Source organism: Dreissena polymorpha, chromosome 4, assembly GCF_020536995.1.
Source record: "Dreissena polymorpha isolate Duluth1 chromosome 4, UMN_Dpol_1.0, whole genome shotgun sequence".
In the NCBI taxonomy this organism is placed as follows: domain Eukaryota; kingdom Metazoa; phylum Mollusca; class Bivalvia; order Myida; family Dreissenidae; genus Dreissena; species Dreissena polymorpha.
The window spans coordinates 24,822,902-24,846,138 of NC_068358.1; the positions used below are offsets into that span (position 1 = coordinate 24,822,902).

Sequence of the window (23,237 nt, forward strand, 5' to 3'; positions counted from 1 at the left end):
CAGTGTAGCCATGTTTCTGCTTTCACAGTTTGGCAAATCTTTTAAATGGGAGCCGCAAGTTGGATAATGAACATTCCTAACAAAACACTTAAAACAAGTCCCGTAGGGCAGAGCGTATTGTCGCATGTTAAAGACATTCAAATTGTGCCAAAACGGGCCCAAGAAATTCTCTTCGATAGCCATGCCGTATGTTATAAATACTCCTTTGCATTGACAATGTCAGTACTGTTCATCATACATAAATACAATTGTATGCACTATAAAATGAGATTAACTGGACTTAACATCAATTCTTACAACCTTTGCATGAATTAACTATTGGAAAATATATTATGTATATTTTAATAAAATACTTTTTTCAATTTCTGAGTTTGATTATTACGCTTACCTAATCCCCGATGTGTACCTTCAGGTTTGCCTACAGATGCACCAATAGGTCCCACGGGTAAGCCTCCCAACCGGTTGACCTTGAAGCGCAGGGTGCCCTTCACCTTGAAACTGCCGATTGCCTGGGACGATGCATATGGGACGTCTTATTCTAGCCTAGCTAAGGGTCTCAAAAGCGATATTCTACCCTCGGTAAGAGAACACTCATCACTGTCCGCACTTAACCCATTTATGCCTTTAGCAAACAGCGCATACCTAGATGTTTCAGTCATAAATGGCTTTTTCAACAATGAGTGAATACTCGCGAGTCAAACATGATTTTCTGTTTCAGTTGAAGAACATTTTCCTCAACATGGACGGATATCGAAATGTAACTGTTAACCGATTTAGGTATGATAATTTGTAAATTCATTCAAACACAGATAAACATTTTCCCTAAATAAAGCAACATAAGATATTTTAGACATATGTTTTGTAGTGGTTGACCATAGATATATTTAGTGTTGTTCGTAATTTCTGTGTACTTATTCTGAAAAGCTGATCGCAAACGTTATTTGCATCGTAATGAATTCGTTCATTAAGACGAACGGAAAGCACAAATTGCACTGGACTTTTTTTAATAAATGTGAAAACACATAACTACTGCATTCTGAATGGTTAACTCGTAAGCAATATGTATATATACAAATATATATATAGGATCTGGCACGAGTTGTCATACTAACGAATTTCCTTGACGAGTTTAATAAAATATGGTATGATATGACAATGAGTGTCAGATCTTATTTTATTATATACCTGTTTAATGCTTTAAAAAAATACAGGTTGTATCAATCGTTGAAATAAAAAATCCCGTATTACGCTACTCGCCGTTTCCAATTCCGCATTACCATACTAGCCGGACTACTTTCTTCGATCCATTTAATGACGTCACAGAACGCGCAACGAAAATAGGAAACCCCTCATATTACGTAATATATTACGTAGTACATCGTGTGACGTCATTTCTGTGACGAAATACTTATAGGTTATTAGACGTTTCACTGTACAATACGGAGATATATTTGGACGAGCACACAGTTCGACGTCATATTGGACGAGCCGTTAGGCGAGTCCAATATGACTTCAAACTGTGTGCGAGTCCAAATATATCACGTATTGTACAGTTTAAAGGTCTAATAAGCTTTTTATTCTATATCCCTTTCTTCGGCTCTTTGTTTCATTTTATTTTTGATTTTAAAATGCTTTAATTGCATCTATGCTATTTTCAAGACAAGCGCCCGTGTGAGTCGATTATTCGGATACTTTTTCTCGATAACGGCTTTTATCGTTATAAAACAATTGCTTAGTGCACTTGTACTCAACTGTCCAATATGGAAAAAATACAGAATTTTTGGATCCAATACCGGAATATATTGGACGGTCACGTGGTACATATGAAGAATGCCGATTGGATGAATTTATTGGATATAGAATACAATAGTTTTATTTAAACTCTCTGGAATTTAAGGACAGTCGGACGTGGTGTTTTTTAACAGTAAACTATTTGTTTAAAACGAACGAATGCAGAACGTTTTTCAGAGTGTGTGTTCATCATGAATCAATATAAATTTCGATTGGAATACAATAAGATAGTGTGGTTTAAAATAAGTTTCGATAGATACATGGAAGAACACAGGGATCGTTAGGTAAAAAATACTCTATTATACTATATACATATATACAAGGGATACAACTGTCAAATTTCCCGCACAACATCATGGTCTGAACAATAGCAAAAAAATCGCTTCCAAAAGCAATAATTACACCAAAAAAACTGTATAACAACAGCTCAGACATTTATCTATCAGATAATAACTATGTTTATAGCAGTAAAAGTGTTCATAGTTGTGTTTGAAACGAAAGTTTAATGAAAAACGGTAAAATTTTCGAAATGCGACACAGGTGTGCACACCCACTTTGACACATTTTGTTTCATAATTTAATAATTACAGAGAAGTTGAGCAAATTTTACCTTGTTTTATTATCCATAGAGACTTTATTTATCAAAGTAGACACCTTCCATAATTGCATGTAACTGCATATATGCAAAACACCGTAAATATTAAATTTGTTTACATTTCTACTATCTTCAAGGATTTGTATGCAATTTGTCAGGTAATGTTACGTGGAACGTGACTGGTTGGATTTATTACTGCAGTGGAATTTCAACCAATCAAATCGCATGTTTGAAATACATGTGAACTATCCAAAATGAAAGTAAAACATTGTCATTGTGAAATTGAAGCAGATTGATGTGAATTTCTAGCAAAATATGCTTACTAAATAGTTATCATGTTCTATTTTACTATGAAAAAAAAACTATCCAAGGAATATGTACCAGCAAAAGAGCTTTATAACAAAGGAATACGAAAATTACTGCTAGAATTCTAAGTTTTCAGCTGTGCACACCTGTGTCCAAGTAAGGATTTTTGAGCATGTTGAATGAAATTTTCTCTCTTAGTTCAATGAAAAGCTTGTACTTTATTGCCAAGTGATTATTTTCTGAAAGATAAATGTCTTGGCTGTTGTAATACAGTTTAATTGGTGTATTTATTGCGTTTGGAAGCAAATTTTTCGCTATTGTTTACACCATGGTTGTGTGCAGGAATTTTCACAGTTGTATCCCTTGTATATATATGTAGTATAATAGAATATTTTTACTTAACGGTCCCTATGTGGAAGAATAGAAGTGGAAGTGCATATCGTTTCAACGCTTTTGTTATAAACATCGAATCAAAGTTATCAACTTAGTTGTTATAAACATTGGATTTGATGTCATTAAGGTAAGCGTGTCGGAATCCTGTGTTTTCCCGGTTGAAATGTTTACACGGTAATTTACATAATCTGTATTCATACGCGTCTTAAATAAACTATGGCGTACCGTTGATGTCATTGTTTTGTCAGTTTTGTTAAAGCAAAAATACAATTGTTGACTGTTTTCGTTAGTTGTGTATATAATAAAAGGAATATTACGCTATTCAATTGTTCCAAGATTTTTGTATTCAGTCTCGTGGCTTGTGTTATTTCACATCACACTCGAGGCTCCGCCTCTCGTGTGATACGTCATCACACAAGCCACTCGACTGAATACAAACTCTTGGAACAATTGACTAGCGTAATATTCCGTATGTATCACATGCTTTTAAATGAGCAAATTAAATAAATATTTACGCAAACATAATGGCAATGATAAATCCCGAATGTTGTTTACATTTAGTGACGTCATTTGACGTTGCAACGTCATTTCAGCAAAATAACAAAATGCGATTGGTCAATAAACGAAAACTAAGCCAATGAAAACGCTTCAAAATGCTGTATTACACATCGTCGCTGTTCTCAAACCTCGTAACTCCAAAATTTTCTAAAAAAAATTGTTTCGTCTTTTCCGAATATATGAAGTCTGGCGCGTGTTTTGTGCTATATCTCGTAGCTCTACGCCAATCAGAGCCCTTGAAAAAGCCACGTGACGAAATGTTGTAGCTTGATTGTTGGCTTCTTTTCCGGCGAAAAGTCGTAGCGACGTCATTTCACCCATAGGTACGTCATTTCGTTTGGACAAATTTGACAACAACGTTTTTATTTTTATTTTATATTTGCAGCTACGAGGTTTCCTATGAGGACGAATTGTCGTACCTCATAAAAATGACAAAATTGTGGTGACAAAATATCGTAGCTACCACTTCTGAATAGCAGTATGACTTATCAGTATGACTTACGCGTCTACGGCTTATACCGTATTTTGCAGCTTCATTTTTTTTGGTATGTTTACTTAATTTTAAATTCTAAGACATCGTAATAAAAAAATGTGACGGTTTTTACTCTCTCTTGAAAAGTTGCCATTTTGTAGCTACGAGGTTTGAGAACGACAGCGACGACATGTGTAATATAAAAAGATATGAAATGGTTACATTAAATGGGAAACAGGGTATGGCATGTGATATATATTCATATAGCGTCTCAAATGCTCATATCGTTTAATCGTCTATCGTCTGTGAGTTAAAGCTTTAAGAGGCAAAACACGAATACCGGTATCATATAATTAACTCCGTATTCGTCATTTCTTAGGAAGGTTGACGATCCTAACACCGTGTATGTAGACAGCGATACCCTAATGGAGCGCTCCGGTCCCAGCGCACCGGAAATTGAGGCCGGCATGCGGAAGTCAGTGTCGGACAGGCTCCAGCAGTTGGTGGCCGCTGAGCCGGCGGCCTTGGGACCATATCCGCTTTCGAAAGATTACTTAGTAGGAACACCGGAATCAGGTACATTTTATAGTGAATATTTATTCATCAAACCACGCCTGCACTTTTGCCCTCATTACATTCGTTAGATTTGGAGAGAGAAAACACATTGAACATTTATTGTTCTGTGATTAAAAAGTTAATTGAATGAAAGCCAACCCCAATGCTATTATTTCAATAATATTTTGTTCGAATATTGACACTTACGCGCAAATACGAGCTCATGACATACTGTACAGCCGTATCGCATTAAACCTCGCAGTGCTTTCAACGATGCCAACATATTATGTCATTAAAATTGTAACATTAAAACACAATAAACAGAGATAAACTGGACATGACAGCAATCCTTACAACCTTCGCACGAATTTAGTCTTAGTGTTATATTACAAATATTAAAATACAAAAGTTTTTTCTTAAATTTCTGAATTTGATAATCCATCCTACGTCTGCCTACATTTGCAGGTGAATCTACAGGTGTATCTACAGGTGCACCACCAGGTCTCACGGGACAGCCTCCAAACTGGATGACCTTGAAGCGCAGGGTGCCCTTCACCTTGAAACTGCCGATTCGCTGGAACGATGCATATGGGACGTATAACTCTAGCCTAGCAACGGGTCTGAGAAGCGATATTCTACCCTCGGTAAGTTAACACTTATCTACAATATGTGTGTGTCAGAAAACTACTTATGAGATTACTGATATAGGTGATAATAAAAAGGCAATTATAAATAAATGACTAATGGTGTGGCTAAAAGCGGCAATTGTGTGACTAAAAGCGGTAATTGTGTGACTCAAAGCGGTAATAGTGTGACTCAAAGCGGTAATTGCCAATAAGGCGTATTTCTAAATGCACATTTGGATTAACATAATTTAAAAGTTGTAAAGTACACTTTAGCTAATGAATAACAAAAGTGCCGCGTTATTAAGATAGGGAAATTGCCCAACGACTCAGTACGTGTGGACACGGAAACGAAGGTAGCTATTATGTATAAAGAACCAGGACAGCAATCACAAGCGGTCTTAATATTTGTAATTCTAAATTGCATGTCTTTTGAGTCTTACCTTTATTTTGAGGCAAAATTAGTAATGTATACTTAGAAAGTTTACTCTACCATGTAAGTTTCGTATGTCATCTTTGTTACACATTTAAGTTTTCGCATTTCTTGGTCACTGATATGTTAAATGCGTTGACTTGCAGAGCAGAGTAAATGAATGTTATTATTACATCTAAGCATAAACAGTATCCTTTTCTTATTTCAGTTGAAGAACATTTTCATTAACACGAATGGATATCAAAATGTAACTGTCAACCGATTTAGGTACGATAATTTGTAGATTTATACAACACAAGCAGACCTTTTTCCAAAATTAAGCAACATGAGATAAGATCTTTTATTTTCCATTTTTACAAAATGTTTTGTTATGTTTGCCGAAATGTATTTTATTTTTCTTTGTTATTTACTTTAACAGAACGGCTGATCACAAAGTTTATTTGTATCGTAATTAATTTGTCCGAAACGAAGAGATCATGTCTGACATATTTTAATACATGTTTTAATATATGTCGCAATGAACAATTACTAAATGTTATAGATCAGTGCGTTTATAAATCAGATATTGTGGTTTTAAATGATATATTCTATAATAAAATACATTTACCACGAAATGTCTCTGTCAATACTCGTTTGAATGCATAGATCATCAATTGGAATTTTAATTGCTTTTCAAAATAAAATCTTACCAAAGTAACATATGAAGTGCCAATTCCTATTGCATCTGTTCGTTTGTATTTCTGAGCGTCAATAGGCTACACAAATATGTCAAACCAATATTCAAACTTGTTTGTGATTTTTGAGCGTAAAAAAATCTATGTCTGATCCATGGACTGATATTAACAGATTTTTATTAAACTGATGAACACTTTTTATTAGACGTTATATCATGCCCTTGCCTTGCCAAGGAGCCCCAATGACGCCTCCATACGTGTCAATCATAGTTAGATTAATTGACAATTTCATTAAATCATCGATAGCAATATCCATGCTTATTGATATAGATTGGGAGGATCTTAAACTTTTGCAGGCTAATAACGAATCTGTTTACGTGTATTGTTGCATGATGTTAATAGCAATCATTAACTCCGTGTCCGTCATTTCTTAGGAAGGGTGACGATCCAAACGCCGTGTACGTCGACAGCGATATCCTGATGGAGCGCTCCGGTCCCAGTGTACCGGAAGTAGAGGCAGGCATGCGGAAGTCGGTGTCAGACAGGCTCCAGCAGTTAGTGGCCGCTGAGCCGGCGGCCTTGGGAGCATATCCGTTGTCGAAAGAGTACTTAGTAGGAGCGCCGGAATCAGGTATATTGAATATTAAACATCTATCTATTAAACTAACCGACTTTATTTTGAATGTTTGCTCATTGGATTCTAGAGTTTTGAAAAAATATGGACGTTTATTTGAATTGGTTTTTTTTAAATATGAAAGCCAATTAAACTGAGATGATATATATATAGAAAATCGAGTATATTGACAATTTGGCAAAAGAATGGTACTACGTCTCTTATTTGTTTATTGACTTTCTATAAGATCCGTTCCAAATTATTCCAATTAACATGATATTCACATTATGTGAAATGAATTTAGTTAAAGAACTGAAATCTCTTGCATAAATGAGTCGACAGTGTTGTTCGGTGATCAGTAGTTAAGGTCAATACTATTTTGTGAACACGGTATGAGCCTTAGTAGTTCGCAAGAACATTTTAAGCACTAAAACAAGATATTAACTGAACTTGTCCTCATTCCTAATAACATTTGCATGAATGTTTTCTTCGTGTTATATAATAAATAGTATAATTAAATATCCCGCTCCCGCCCCGACCCTATTTGCAGATGCACCTACAGGCGTATCTACAGGTACACCACCAGGTCCCTCGGGTCAGCCTCACAACTTGATGCCATTGAAACGCAGGGTGCCCTTTACATTGAAACTGCCGATTCGCTGGAACGATGCCTATGGGACGTCTTATTCTAGCCTAGCAAATGGTCTTAGAAGCGATATTCTACCCTCGGTAAGATTATACTCACTTCTATTGTGTATGTTTCACCAATTAATTGGGTCCGAGTTACAAATTACATCTAGACCCGAGAAAACTACTTCAGGGTTTGTATTTATGCGGAATACATTTATAGCATATATCAATAAGCAAAGTATGACGAATGAAAAGCGGTTATTGCAAATTGGCCCATATTTGTAAAGCACTTTAAAATCAATAGACGTTTAAGAAGTTTCAGTAGTCTTACCCTTAATTAATTAATCAAACGGTTTCGTTGTCAAGATATGGAAACTGTTCATACCTCAGTTCGTGTGCACAAGGAAACGAGGGTAGGTATCATGTATCATGTATACAGAGGACAGCAATGGAAAGCGTACAAGGTATGTGTCTATATTGAATGTCTGCTGAGTGCAACCTTTATGGATAGGAACACATCCGTTTTATATACTATATGATTTTTGTCTACCATGTAAGTGTCGTATGTTATACTTGATGACTGTTAAATTTGTTAAATGCGTTGACATTCATAATGAATGAATGTAATTTTATTACCCAAGCATCAGAAAGTTGTAGGCGAAGGATACTGGATCCAGTTTGGACTTCTGGCCGTCCGCTAGTTGTTGTTATTTTCACAACTCATTTGATCTATATTACTATATAAACTGTCCTAACTTCAACCAATATGTTATTTAAATTAAATATTCATGATTTATATGAAATTCCATACCCCTCGTTACCACTATAACTGGACTTCTCCACAATAAGGCATGCGCATGGGTCACATTCTTTTCTTTTTCAGTTGAAGAACATTTTCCGTAACATGGATGGATATCAAACTGTAACCGTTAACCGATTTAGGTACGATAATGTGTATATTTATGCAACAAAATTTAGATTTTGCACTCAAATATAGCAATATAAGATAAAATGTTATGTGTTTTTTTTTCAATTTTTATCATAATTTATGTATTGTCATGTTTGCCCAAATAAATATTATGTTTTCTTTGAAGTTTCTATGTACAAATACAGAACAGTTGATTGCAAACGTTATATGCATTGCGATTAATTCGTTTCTTAAAAAGAACAAAAAAGCACATTTCTATAAGATTGTTAAGATATTAAAATATATGTAACGACAAACACCTCCATTGTGTTTGGTAAACACGTTAACAAGATACATATATTAAGCAATGCGTATTGTAACCAGAAAAGTGGTTTTAGAAATATCAAATATCATGAAATACATTTACCATGTTATGTGTCCATCTTTGTTAGTTCTGATGTGAATGTTAAGAGCATTTGGCCTTTGTCATTCTCTTTCAAACTTAACTCTTACAATAGTAACATAAGTGCAAATGTGGGCAATGAAATATGGCGTCCCAAATGAATCAACTTCTACTCCAATTCGTGTGTACGTTTTTAGCGTCACCAGGGATCCCAAATGTTTCAAATGACTTTTCACATTTGTTGTTACTTTTTGAGCGTCGGAAACACAAACTAAGAATGATCCAGTCATTGATATTTTCAGCGTCCTATCAAACTAATGAACATATTTAAATAGACGTAAACGCATGCCCTCGTCTTGCCATGGAGTGCTCGTTACATTACCAAACGTGTCAATCATATCTAAATTAATCGCACATTTCATCCAATCATCACTGGCAGATGTCATGTGGTATGCAGTAAAAAATGTCACGTGAGTTTTGTTTTTAAATTTGAAGCGAGAACACGATGATGTTTCTGATTTTGGATGAATGAGAACTAATACTAATAAAACACAATTCGTATGTTGTTGCCTAGTGTTTATCACAGTCATTAACTCCGTATCCGTTATTTCTTAGGAAAGGTGACGATCCTAACACCGTGTACGTAGAAAGTGATACCCTAATGGAACGCTCTGGTCCCAGCGTACCGGAAGTTGAGGCCGGCATGCGGAAGTCGGTGTCAGACAGGCTACAGCAGTTAGTGGCCCCTGAGCCGGCGGCCTTGGGACCATATCCGCTGTCGAAAGAGTTCTTAGTAGGAGCACCGGAATCAGGTACATTGAATTTTGGAGACTTATTAATCCAACTACACCGGCAATGTTTTACTAATTGTATTCGTTAGTTTTATACAAAAGATTGACATTTTTACATTTATTTTATTTAGATTTAAAAGTCATTATTGTGAAAGTTAATCGCTATGACATGATTTATTATCATGCTGTGCAAACAAAATGCTTAAAAACAAGTCCCGTCGGACTATATCCGTATTTCCGTATGTTGAATGCAGATGAAAGTGTTCCGATGCGGGCACATGATATACCCAATAGCTATGTTTTATGTTATAAATCGCACCGTATCTTTGACGATGTCAACACTGTATATCATATTTTATATCACCATTTTAAGCAGATTAAAAGCAAAGATTTAAGCAAAAAAGATTATCCATCCCACCCTACTCCCATTTACATGTTTGCCTACATATGTAAACTACAGGTTCCCCACCAGGTCCCTCTACTTTGCCTCCAAACTGGGTGACCTTGAAGCGCAGGGTGCCCTTCACCTTGAAACTTCCGATTGCCTGGGATGATGCCTATGGGACATATACCTCTAGCCCAGCAACGGGTCTGAGAAGCGATATTCTACCCTCGGTAAGATAATACTCACCTCCAATATGTTTGTTTCACGTATCCATTGGGCCCAATGAGAAATAATAATAAAAATACATTTTGACCCTAGACAACTACAATTTACACATCTACGGACTGCCAATAAAACAAATGTAATAACCTTAGTATGACGAATCTATTATCAATATAGAACCAGGACAGCGATGGAAAGCGTTCTTTATATTAAAATGTCTACATTGCATGTCTTTTATGTGTATCCTTTATTTATAGGCATTACTCAGTAATAAATACTATATAAGTTTACTCTACCATGTTAGTGACGTATGTCATCTATGTCTGTAACTCATTCTAGTTTTTGCATTACTTGTTATTGTCATACACCAGTTCAAGAAAGTCTTAATTGACGGTTTGTAATGGATTTTGTTTGTTTTTCTGGCCGTCCGGTTGTTGTTGTTATTTTCACAATTAACTTAACTTGTTCTAGTGTAGAAACTGTCTAAACTTCAGACGAGAATACGATTAGTTTTTCTTGTTTTGATTATTTTTTTATAAAAATAAAATTCTATATCCTTATATAAGTTCGTTTAAGTCGTGAGTGGCTTTTTTCTGCTAAAAGGAAATACGCATGAAACACAATAATTATTGTTTTATTTTCCAGTTGAAGAACATTTTCCTCGACATGGATGGGTATCGAAATGTTACTGTCAACCGATTTAGGTAGGAATATCTTGTATTTTTTCAACACACGTAAATATTTTCCCTTTTTAAATCATCATGGGATTAAATGTGTGGTTTTCCATTGTTATAATATGTATTTTAATGTTTACAAAAAAATAACTTTTTTTTCTTCGTCGTTTCAGTGCACTAATACAGATCGTGCACGTTATTTGCATCGAAATGAATTCGTTCGTTGCGACGAACGAACAGCACATTTCTGAAATAGTATATTATATTTTTAAATATATGTAACAATAAACCACTATTTCATTAAAATGCGAATGTCGACAAAGAAATACGTCCCAAATTTTTTTAATGTATATTCCGATTCGTTGGTACGTTTGGAGCGTCATCTGGCGTCAAATATGTCAAAACTCTGTGCCACTTCCTTTGTACTTTTTTAAGTCACATTACGTCCTACATGTTCGTACAACGTCTATTCTAATTCGTTGGTATTATTAGCGGCACCTGGCGTCACACAAATGTGTCAAACGGTGAAACGACCTTGCATAATTGTTGTTACTTTACTTTGAGCGTAAAAAAACTATATATAATCAAGCGAATTATATTTAAAGTATCCTATCAAAGAAATGAACTTTTAGATTAGATATATACTCATTTTCTAGTATTGCAAAGTCGAGTTAAATGCTGGTACTTCTCACGTGTTAAGCGGAAACCAATTTCTAGAATCGAGTTTTTATTTAAATTTGAAGCGAGTACGTGGCGATGTTTGTGGTTTTGGATGAATGAGAATTAATACTTAAACTTTAGAAGTAAACCACGGATCCGTATATTGTGTATATTTTCAACTGTTTATCGAAATCATTAACCGTGTATGCGTCATTTCCTAGGAAGGAGGACGACCCTAACAACGTGTATGTAGACAGCGATACTCTAATGGAGCGCTCCGGTCCAAGCGCACCGGAAGTTGAGGCTGGCATGCAGAAGTCGGTGTCGGACAGGCTCGCACAGTTCGTGGCCGCTGATCCGGCGGCCTTGGGAGCGTATCCGATGTCGGAAGAGTACTCAGTAGGAGCACCGGAATCAGGTACATTAACTTTTGGCCTGCTACTACCACTTCTACAACAACAACAACAAAAACAACAACTCATACTACTAAATTACTACTACTATTACTACTACTACTACTACTACTACTACTACTACTACTACTACTACTACTACTACTACTACTACTACTACTACTACTACTGTTGGGATCCAGTCCCTAACTAACAAAGTTTGCTTACTAAAATTCTAAATTGAAGTTGTATGGGAGATGTTACCCAAATGTTCGTTAGTTTCAGTTATGAGAAAATCTCGGTTTTATATACTACTGGGATGGCACACTGCGCCGTGTGCCGGGCACATCGGCACACTGCGCCAGGCACACGGCACAATGCGCCCGACACACGACACGGCGCGCTTACCACAATAAATTTTGCGCCGGATGCAGAAATCACTATGCCTGAACAGTACCTCACAACCTCAACCACCGCCATCATAACAATGATCACCACTCCAACTATTCCCCATACTTTTACTTATTTTAAGATTATCTTCTCCCTTCAGGCCCTCCTGCCCCCTGGATTACTATCAAGCGTGACGTGCCCTTCACATTGAAACTTCCGATAGGCTGGAAGGATGGATATGGCTCTGATAACTCGAGCCTCGCTCAGGGACTGAGGGGTGAAATACTGCCATCGGTAAGAAACGGATCCCGCATTTTATAAGAGCATTATAATTTATTCGCCTATTTTTATAATTCAACGCTTAACATAGGGAATTTTGATTAAGTATATTATCATATAAAATACGTCATGTAAATTTATATAGAAATGGAATAGATATTAAAAGATAACAACAATGTCCCTTTTGGTTTTGTTTTGTGCTTTGAACATCTAACTCTATAAAATGATCCACATGCCACATGGATTTCATGTGAATATATGTCGTTCTCAGCTATAGAATGCGATATGTCATTTGCGCCCACAAAATGGGAGGCATTAAGCATGACACTTGTGTGTTCGTCCGTGCGTCCACACGTGCGTCGCGAACCTTGTGTTTGAACTTGTTCTTCAACGGCTGGGTTGATCTAGTTCCAACTTTTAAATTTGAATGTCCTCAATGTGATTATCAAAAAGGAAGTGACTACGACCAGTTTCGGCGACATTGTTTGTCGACTCTAAAGCCTGTCACCTCTTACTCCTCTTTGACGTCGTGATGGAAACCCTCACATTTTCACACCTGAATTACCTTAATGTGTGGATGATTTAAATAGGAAGGAAATGCGACAGTTGTTGTTGGCCAATTTATGATCGCTTTTCTTTTTTCACCCAACTGAATATATAAACCGCGAAATTGTGTGTATTAAGTCCTCTTTCATCGTAAGTCGGATTTCGCTGAAGCTTTTACACACAAATCAGGTGCTTGGTGCATTTTGTACAAACTTTAGTGGCTGAATAACGTTTATGTGTGCAAATAATCATCAAGAAAACAAAATTGGCTGCAACCAGTTTAGCAAAACTGCAATTCTTTGAATATTTTTCCACTGCAGAATATATGTTGGATTTACCTGTATCAAAACATTTGCTGTGGGCTATCAGTGTATGTTATACATACCTATTTTTATAAGTTAAATAGTGTAATTTATAAAATAAAGGATGCCTCGTGAATATGACATTCAATTGTTGTTATATAAAACCATTTATAATTTTTTTCCAGCTAAAGAACATTTTCATCGACGTGAACGGTTATCAAGATGTCCAAGTCAAAGGATTCAGGTAAAATAGGCCTTTTGTAACAGTTTTAGAGCGGTTGAATCCCCTTCTTATAGCTACAGATGTGTTGTGGGTTCGAAATTACGAAGGACATTGCATAGGATGTGTAAGATGAAAGTGTACATATCTTAATTACTTAAAATGACCTTTTCACGTTTTGGTAAATTGACAAAATAAAAAAAAATGTTTCAGATTCGCAAATTTTCGTTGTTGTTATGATATGTGTGAAGAAACAATAATGCTGAACATTTACCATGCTCTAAACTATCCATTATAGGCATATTTTACGATTTAAAAACCCGAAAATTATAAAGCGTTGCAACGCGAAACGATTGATAATTTTGATAGTTCTGTTGTTGTCGTTATATTTGTGACACTACGAGGATTGCTTATAAAATGTATAAAATACATCACTCATTTGATGAGAACTGATGGCCGAGTGGTCTAAGCGTTAGACTTTTATTCCAGGGATCAGTGGTTCGAGCTCAGTTTAGGGTTACTTTCTTTTCTTTCTTTAATTTTATTTTTGTTTTTTACTGGAGCTTTTTAGATCCATTTATCAATATAAAGCATTCAATGACAAACTGCAATACATGCCAAAATCTGTGAAAAGGTCCCTTTAAACAAATGATACCTAACGATAAGTTAGTCTACATAAATTGTATCGTGTTGTATATTAGAGATGTCGTCATATTGCTAGATGTTTACACATCGATGTTCTCGGTACTTTCAACGGGGACACTTTATTTTTCCTAATAACGTATGGCGTGTACCGTTCCCTCCGACCGTTGCTCAAAGCCTCGAACCCAACAACCTGAACAGGGCAAGCGACAACCTGAATTGCTGTCATCCACGTTTCATGATGTTTTATAGAGCCGACAAGGACGATCCGGAAACTGTCTATGTTGACAGCACTGCCAAGATGGAGCGCGCCGGTCCCAGTGTACCGGAAGTGGAGGCCGGCATGCGGAAGTCGGTGTCGGACAGGCTCGAACAGTTCGTGGCCGCTCCGGCTCCGGCCTTAGGAGCGTATCCGCTGTCGCAAGCGTACTTAGTAGGAGCACCCGCGCCTGGTACACACATTGCTTGTCATTTCTGAATAATTGTTTTATATACATGGTCTACATTTTTACTTTCTTTGGTTAATTTGTAATGTCCGTGAGGAGCGCAACTAAAGACCGTTTATGGCGTAATTGATATTAATACAATTAGTAGATTATTAAGGTTTCATATAATCATGAATAGGTTACTCACCAACCTCATCTCGAGGAATCAAAAAGATTCAAGGTGACTGTGATGTGGTTGCGTGACGTAAAATACTGTTCAAAATACGTATGTCTCAATTTTGTTTTGTGTTCTGGTAAAATGTAAACTCATTATCATTCGTGGGACATTAAATTTCGTTGATATCGTTGTTGACCGATCCTCGTTGTTAATATAAACACACGGAAAATGACCGAATCAAATTCAACATTTAAAAAAAAACAGACAAGTAACTTAATGTACGTTTCCACGACAAAGTATTCTCGACCAATATATGCGAGTTGATAGTGATTATGATGCTTGTTAAATAAAAGAATAAGAATACTGAATACAAAAATAAAAATACAGCCTCAAAATGGTAAAGTAGCACCTCAATTTGGTTGTCAAATCTTTCAGGTCCGGCGAAAGACTGGGTAACCATAGAACGGGATGTGCCCTTCACACTAAAACTACCTATGGCTTGGAAAGAGGAGTATGGCAGCCCAGACTCGGGCGTCGCTCAGGGTCTCAAGGCTGACCTAACGCCAGGGGTTAGGGCAATTGAATTTAAATATGACAATTTTAGAAACATTGCATGGAATGTCAAGTGCTTATTGAATCATACACGAGTCTGCCTTCTGGGTAAAACTCATAAGTGTTGTCTTCTGGTGGACATTGAGAACACTTTGACCTCCAGATGCATTGGTAGATAGTATAACCACTACTCCACGACGACCCTTGTTGGAAAAGGGGCTGGACATAGATGTTCTCACAAATGTATATAACGTTATAACCAATAATATCGCATAAATGTCTTAACCAATTTATGCCTAGTGGACTCTCCCAGCCTTGTAAATTGGATCAATGTATTTCCAAAATTAGGGATGCCTAGTATATTTATTTTTATATTTAGAATATTTCGTACAGAAATTCCTTTAAGCAAACAGCGTAGACCCAGATGAGACGCCGCATGTTTGCCAAGGCCTTTTTTCTAGACGCTAGTCATATATGGGTTAAAGATAACATTATTTTAACAAAATGCATTTGATATACGGCTGATATATTGTGTTGCAAAATCATTGATTTATGTTTTTGACTGTTCGCGGCTCACGCGAAAAGCTTATGATACCATATTCTTGATTTGTTCTATCTTAGCTGGACCTAATTAGTCTACTTTGGTTCATCTTATAAACATGGTGAAGTAAATTGACTTGTGCGATGTATATGCATGAGAAATTTAAAAATATAAGTAGATATTGAAATATCTAAAAACACCGATATAAGATTAAATAAGCATATTATATGAAATGTTATTTTTAATTCAAATTTAAATATTAACGTTATAATAAAAAAAGTTTATTTTTGACGTAAGTAAATATAATACAAAAATAGATCTTGCTTTTCAGCTTAAAGATCTTTTTAACGGCATGGACGGCTATAAAGATGTCAAAGTTAAGGGATTCAGGTACGCTAATATTGACAATTAAGATTCAAGTACCGCGACCATCGACATTTCGAAGCAAATGTTGTTTCTTAAAGGTCTTTGGAACCGCTGATATCGTCTTGCACAATATTAATATTATAATAAATCGTTATGAATATCTCAGCCTGACCACCGGTATTTATAATCGATATATGAGTTCCAATTTGGAATCCCATATTAAACCCATAAACCCTGTACGATTACAAATAGGAATTCATGAAGCTTTTGGGGGAATACATTGTAAATGCATATTATATCATGTAAAACCTAAAAATGATTGTACACAATAAATTATCTTTGAAAAAAAATTGTTTGTTCAATATAAATAGAGAAAGTGGGCAGTTTTAGCTTGTAAAATAGTGGCGAACATTTTATTTTCGTTTGTTGTCATTATTGTTCAACGAATGCTTAGGGCCGGTGAAGATCCGGAGACGGTGTACGTCGACAGCACCGCACAGATGCTGCGTTCCGGCCCTAGTGCACCGGAAGTGGAGGGCGGCATGCGGAAGTCGGTATCAGACAGGCTCGGAGATTTCGTTGCCGGCGAACCTGGGAAGCCTGCGGCCTTGGGAGGGCATCCGGTCGACGACACATTCACTGTTGGGGATCCACAACCAGGTTAATTTTAATTCCGTTCTTATATACTTCTAAATGTCCATCTTGTAATCAGTAGAATTTATAACAGCTTTTCGTATAAATCCATTATATTTAAGTGTCATCCTTATATCTAGAAGTCTACTTATATTGCCCAAACCTCTAGAACCCTCGTGATAATTTATAGAGCTTACTTATATTGCTTTAACTTTTTTTAAGACTCATTGCATCAATATAACGTCAAGACGATACTGTTAAAACTTATAAAAAATTGTATCGTTATAATTTCAAGAAGCCTATTTGTATTGTCACATTAAATGTATAAGTTCGTATCCAATACTATCTGTGTTTATAATCTTCAACACATTGTTAATTTCGAGAGTGCAATGATGTTATAAGATGTGATATAGGGAACTTGCGTTTTGAACGCGCATGTTTGTGTTATTGTTGATGTTTTACTTATATTTAAGTGTATTTTTGTTGAGACTTACAAGGTTGCGTGCCGAGATTGAGAAATATGTCCGACCGGCGTATAATTAGTCATTAGTATACTGTGTCAGCATAACACATACATGTACCATTGACAGTTTGTAATATTTAGTCATAGGGGGTCCGATGGATCCTGCCGCCGCTTCCGGTCCGTCACCTCTAAGCACTCTTGGTGAAATCATTATCGCGCTGGCGGTAGTGGGCCTCCTGTTCCTGGCGCTGCTTGCGCTTGCCACTTGCCTCAAGCGCTGCCTTGCTGCACGTCATTTCCGGCGAATGTCTCAGGTCGCTTACGTGAGTGGTGCTTTTTTGTGGTTCACTCTATTATTGTTTTAATTATTAGTTTACCCTCTTTGGTGACGTAGTTTGTGAGATGCGTGTTTTTTATAAACACGCATGCTAAACAGCTAAGTTTGTTTAATATAGATCTTCAAACATAATACATAAAATAAAAGTCTACATATATTTTGGATTTTGGTTTTCATACTAGTGTGCTTTGTCTCGAACATCTGCTACATGATATAACGTGTAAAAAAACTACATAGATCTTCAAACATAATATTCCAAAGTCCGCTGTCATACTTTGACAATTTCTAAGCAGTGTTGAACTGTTTACATAGTGTTCGTGATGCAAATATATTTGGGATTCATAACTAGACGTGATTAATGTGTTTTCCTTGAACTCTGTATAACGAATATACATTCCTGATGTTTTAAACATATGTAAAGCATATTAATGTTGATAAGAACCGTCTTTCAGGGAGAGAAAAACCACGGCTTTGAGGGCTCAAACCTCGGTCTTTCGTCGCCGTACACTGAGTTACCGAACGGAACTAGCGCCCTCACTGGCGAACCAAATTACAACATGGCGCACCGAGGCTCTACCGCATCACAAGGCCTCTACATAGTACCGTCCAGCGTTGCCGGTTACCAAAACTCAAGAAAATTATCTCAAGACACTAACGGTTTTCTGCATACGGCACATTCCTCAGCGAACGGCCAGGCTAGGATGTCGTCTGGCGATATTTTTGGTTCCGGTAGTCAGGCTAGAATGTCGTCTGGCGAAATTCTGGGTTCCAGTAGTCAGGCTAGAATGTCGTCTGGCGATATTCTGGGTTCCGGTGGTCAGGCTAGAATATCGTCTGGTGAATCGTATGGGTACAGCCAGTCTAGGATGTCGTCTGGCGATATTCTGGGTTCCGGTAGTCAGGCTAGAATGTCGTCTGGCGATATTCTGGGTTCCAGTAGTCAGGCTAGAATGTCGTCTGGCGATATTCTGGGTTCCGGTGGTCAGGCTAGAATATCGTCTGGTGAATCGTATGGTAACAACCAGTCAAGAATGTCGTCTGGAAACGTTCTCAGTTTGAATCAAGCTAGAATGTCGTCTGGTGAGGCTCTTGGGTACAACCAGACAAGAATGTCGTCTGGAGACGTCCTCCATTCGAATCAAGCTAGAATTTTGGCTAATGAGGCTCTTGGTTACAACCAGGCTAGAATGTCGTCTGGTGACGTCGTTGATTCCAGCAATGCACGCATGATATCTGCTAGTAATGCGCAGGGATACAGCCAAGCAAGAAAGGCGTCTACCGTCATGTTCAGCACTACTGAAAACAGAAAGTCGTCTGCTGCACATCTCCTAGGCAACGGCCATGCAATGAAATCTTCGAGCGATGGATTTTCCCACCGTTCCAATGAACACAGGTCGTCTGCTGCGCATCTCCTAGGCAACGCTCAGGCAATAAAGTCTTCGGGCGAGGGATTTGTTCATGGTTCCAATGAACATATGTCTTCTGCGGAGACTGATGATTTCAACCAGGCAAGAAAGGCCTCCACAATAATCATCGATTCAAGCAATCGCAAGCGGTCGTTGGGAGACATCCTTGAACAGAGCCAAGCTGGCAAGTCGTCCGCTCTTGTACTCGGTTCAGGCGAACAACGAGTGTCGTCTGGTGACATTCTCGGCACCAGCGCAGCAAGAAGGCCTGCCCTCTATAACAGGAAGCAATCAAACGCGGTCACCGTCGAGACCAGGGAATATTTCAGATCAGCTGAAGCGCCAACATCAAGTGACGCCAAATACCTTAAGAGCGGACAGTTTGCTACTGTCAAAAGTGCCCAGTACATCCACGGAGGGGACACCATCTCGGGTGACGATCTAAGGCTCATAATTAACGAGGAACCGACCGTAACCAAGAATTCCAGATACTTTGAGTCCACTGAAATGGTTTCTGGAGGGGATTCCAGTCATAGCGAACATGCCTTCGGCAACCGAGAGAGCGCGCAGAGAGGCTCCGTCGCGTATGTTCGTGGCGGCGAAATAGGTGAGAGCAGCACCGACGTCAAATATGTCTTAATGGGGGAGCAAGCGATGAGCGAGGATCTCAAGTATCTTGAGAGCCACGGCGGAGCTATTTCCGGTGGCAGAGAGTTTGATTACGATATGGACGGCGAGCCCATCGTCATCACCGGGATCCACTCCAAAGAAGAAAGCAAGATAGGCGCTTCCAGTGGCAAGAGTATCGTTTCTGGTGTCACGGGTGCCGCATTCTGCAGCGTTGGTACCACTTCCGGTGAAAGGAGAACCTCTTCCAGCGGTACGGAGGCGAAATACGTTTTCAGGGAGGAACACTCTTCGAGTGGCGGGGACCCTAAGTACATGCAGAGCAACGGCGGCGTCAATTCCGTTGGGGACGTCAGATACGTGTACTTCGACAAGAATATCCCACTTGACAACTCGGAGTCGATGCAGAAGAAAGCGGACAGCCACGATAGCTCCTACATGAGGTCGTATAGGTCCGAATCCAGGCAGTACTGAACCGCGCCTTCAAGGGCTGATGAGTAGCTTTTGGCTGTGAAAAAAAGATGTCTGACACTTTTTTTCAAATGGTGTAAAGGTTGACTTAACTATTAAGAACTTCACAACGTCTAAACGGTTAGCTATGACGAACTGCTTTCCCCTTTAATAACGTAGTATCTGAAACAACTGTGTATTTTTTAAGATGTGTATTTGATTGAATTGTATGACACAAAATTGAGCCGCGTTCTGAGAAAACTGGGCATAATGCATGTGCGTAAAGTGTCATCCCAGATTAGCCTGTGCAGTCCGCACAGGCTAATCAGGGACTACACTTTCCGCCTGAACTTGATTTTCGGCAAGGTGGGACTTCCTTGAAACCAAAAATACCATAAAAGCGGAAAGTGTCGTCTCTGATTAGCCTGTGCGGACTGCACAGGCTAATCTGGGACGACACTTTACGCACATGAATTAAGCCCAATTTTTTTCAGAACGAGACACATATACATTATTTTGAACTTTTTCCTGTCAGTCTTGTGTCTGTCATTTGGATGAGATTATTTAACATGAGTTTTGTATATTTATATTGGTATATATTGATGATGTGTTGTTTTTTTTTCTTTTATTTATTAAATGATTATAGTATGGTTTTCACTTTATTTGACATACAGTACGCGATTTCACTTTCATTTGAGCCCCATCGTGCGAAAACGGGTATTATGCCCACGAGCGTAGCTCACGACCAGCCTACGCATTCGCTAAGTCTTGACCGGAGCAACCCTGTACACTGTAAGGTAATGCAAGGTTTCCTAGTTTTTACAGCGGGCACCATGACCCCACATCAGAGTATACGGATTTACACCTTTCGGATATGTCTTAATGCCGATTTCCGCACAACGGGGCTCGACTTTATAGCATGAGGTGTTCTGTGGTTCGTTTTGTATAATAAAAACCATTATGCTGCATATCCGATTGAAATACGGTTTATGATGCAAAATAAATTAAAATTTAGTTTTATATAAGAAACATTTATTGAACACTTTTTCTAAATCGTTGTGTTAACTGCTCAGCAAGGCAGTTAGTTTCCTAAGTGATTTTCAGGTCGAATTCAAGTGTCATTGTAACCAGGAAAGTTCAAACTGAATAATAATTTCATTTGATGCATACCGGTATTTATATTGTTGCTTATGAACAGTTTTACTTATTACTTATTTTAAAATTGATTAACAACGTTATGTATGCTTTTATGCAGATGCCGTATCACTGAATCAGTAATGTTGCTCTAATTGCGACAAAATGTGTCTTGTTCTGAGAAAATTGGGCTTAATGCATGTGCGTAAAGTGTCGTCCCAGATTAGCCTGTGCAGTCCGCACAGGCTAATCAGGGACGACACTTTCCGCCTAAACAAGATTTTCGGTAAAAATGACTTCCTTTAAACGAAAAATACCATTTAAGCGGAAAGTGTCGTCCCTGATTAGCCTGTGCGGACTGCACAGGCTAATCTGGAACGACACTTTACGCACATGCATTTTGCCTAATTTTCACAGAACACGACACAAATGTACTTAAGTGATACACCAAGATTGTTTATCTCATAAAGATCATCAAACGAGTTGTTATTGACTGACTGAAATCTGTAGAAAAAAAAACTATCTGTACATTGCGGCTATTAAACTCGACGCGACGATGTAAATTACGAAGATAAAAATATGTCAATTTGCTCGTAAGGTTAAAGGAAGTTGTGCATTTTTTTAATCATATATTCGTTATTTATATTTATCCTTTTCGTGAACAGAGTTTATCAGCATAATACATATTGCAAGACAGTAAGTGTTTGTTATCGCGACCTGTGTACATTAACATGTATAAGTAGTAAAAAAAAGACCCGGCCAAAGGGGCCTATCGGTCACTTTAGCAAGTATATTTATTAGCAACATTGTATTTAAGCTATTGATTAGCTATATAATGCTATATTTGTAAAAATGTTCAAATATCCACATTCATTCGTTGATAAATGATTTTTTCCGATTGTAGAAAGATTAAAACTGTTACACAAATGGATAAACGTTTGACTGTGCCATACTTTGTGTAATGGATTTAGAACTAAGATATAAAGTATAAACTGCATAGAGAGTTCTTGTTTTTCTATGAAAGTATTCATATGCCTTCAAGGCGAGCATGGTCGATCTTAGAATGAAAAAGTGTACAAAACGAGGTTTAGTATCTGCTAAGTACCCGATAAAGGTATATACAGAATTTATTAGCAAATAAAAATAAACTCAATAAATAAAAGAATGAAAAAGTGTTCATGATTTTATTTCCCCAAACATTACTACAAGATTCAAAATTCAATGTTTATTGATATGTGGCCTCCGGCCCTTGCAAGTACAAATAACATAGTATAGTCACAAAATTAAAAAACACAACATTGTATAAGCAAGCATACATATATTGATTGATATAGCTATTGTTAATTAACTGCTATTTAGTAACGCATTTCTTCTTTTAAAAGCATAATACAAGAAAATAGTACTCCTTATCAATTTTGTTCTGCCCGGGAGCGCATGATTTTAATAAATGTATTTGTAGCAGCGGGTGTAGAGTACTTAATAGGTATACACCTTCTGCGAAGGTCTAAGTATGTTGTGCATATTAAAAGAAAATGAAAGTTATTTTCAATATTAGTTTTGCAAAAAGGACAAAACTCTTGGTCCCTGTCGATATTCAAATAGCGGCCCCTTTCAATAATGAGCTTATGGGAAGAATTTTGAAAACATACATATGCATTTCAAAATTAAC

General features: G+C 37.4%; 1 protein-coding gene across 2 annotated transcripts; it reads left to right on the forward strand.

The window, feature by feature from the left end:
• Positions 1–3,105: 3,105 nt before the first annotated feature.
• LOC127879971 (uncharacterized) lies at positions 3,106–21,084 on the forward strand. 2 transcript variants are annotated; one of them, XM_052427117.1, is made up of 19 exons: positions 3,106–3,212; positions 4,495–4,691; positions 5,136–5,314; positions 5,935–5,993; positions 6,835–7,031; positions 7,564–7,742; positions 8,527–8,585; positions 9,569–9,765; positions 10,205–10,359; positions 10,997–11,055; positions 11,907–12,103; positions 12,628–12,761; positions 13,780–13,838; positions 14,709–14,908; positions 15,495–15,628; positions 16,484–16,542; positions 16,973–17,178; positions 17,756–17,937; positions 18,404–21,084. In XM_052427117.1, exons 1-19 carry the CDS (start codon positions 3,202–3,204, stop codon positions 20,456–20,458), a joined length of 4,518 nt encoding a protein of 1,505 aa, XP_052283077.1. In that variant the 5' UTR covers positions 3,106–3,201; the 3' UTR covers positions 20,459–21,084. The 2 variants fall into 2 exon arrangements, with proteins under 2 accessions (XP_052283077.1, XP_052283078.1); XM_052427118.1 differs by lacking the exons at positions 10,205–10,359; positions 10,997–11,055; positions 11,907–12,103.
• The last annotated feature ends 2,153 nt before the right edge of the window (positions 21,085–23,237 follow it).

Coding starts and splice junctions, on each gene's coding strand:
- LOC127879971 (XM_052427117.1), top strand. Junction 5,315..5,934: donor GAAGCGATATTCTACCCTCG/GTAAGTTAACAC, acceptor TTCTTATTTCAG/TTGAAGAACATTTTCATTAA. Junction 17,179..17,755: donor TGTTGGGGATCCACAACCAG/GTTAATTTTAAT, acceptor TGTAATATTTAG/TCATAGGGGGTCCGATGGAT.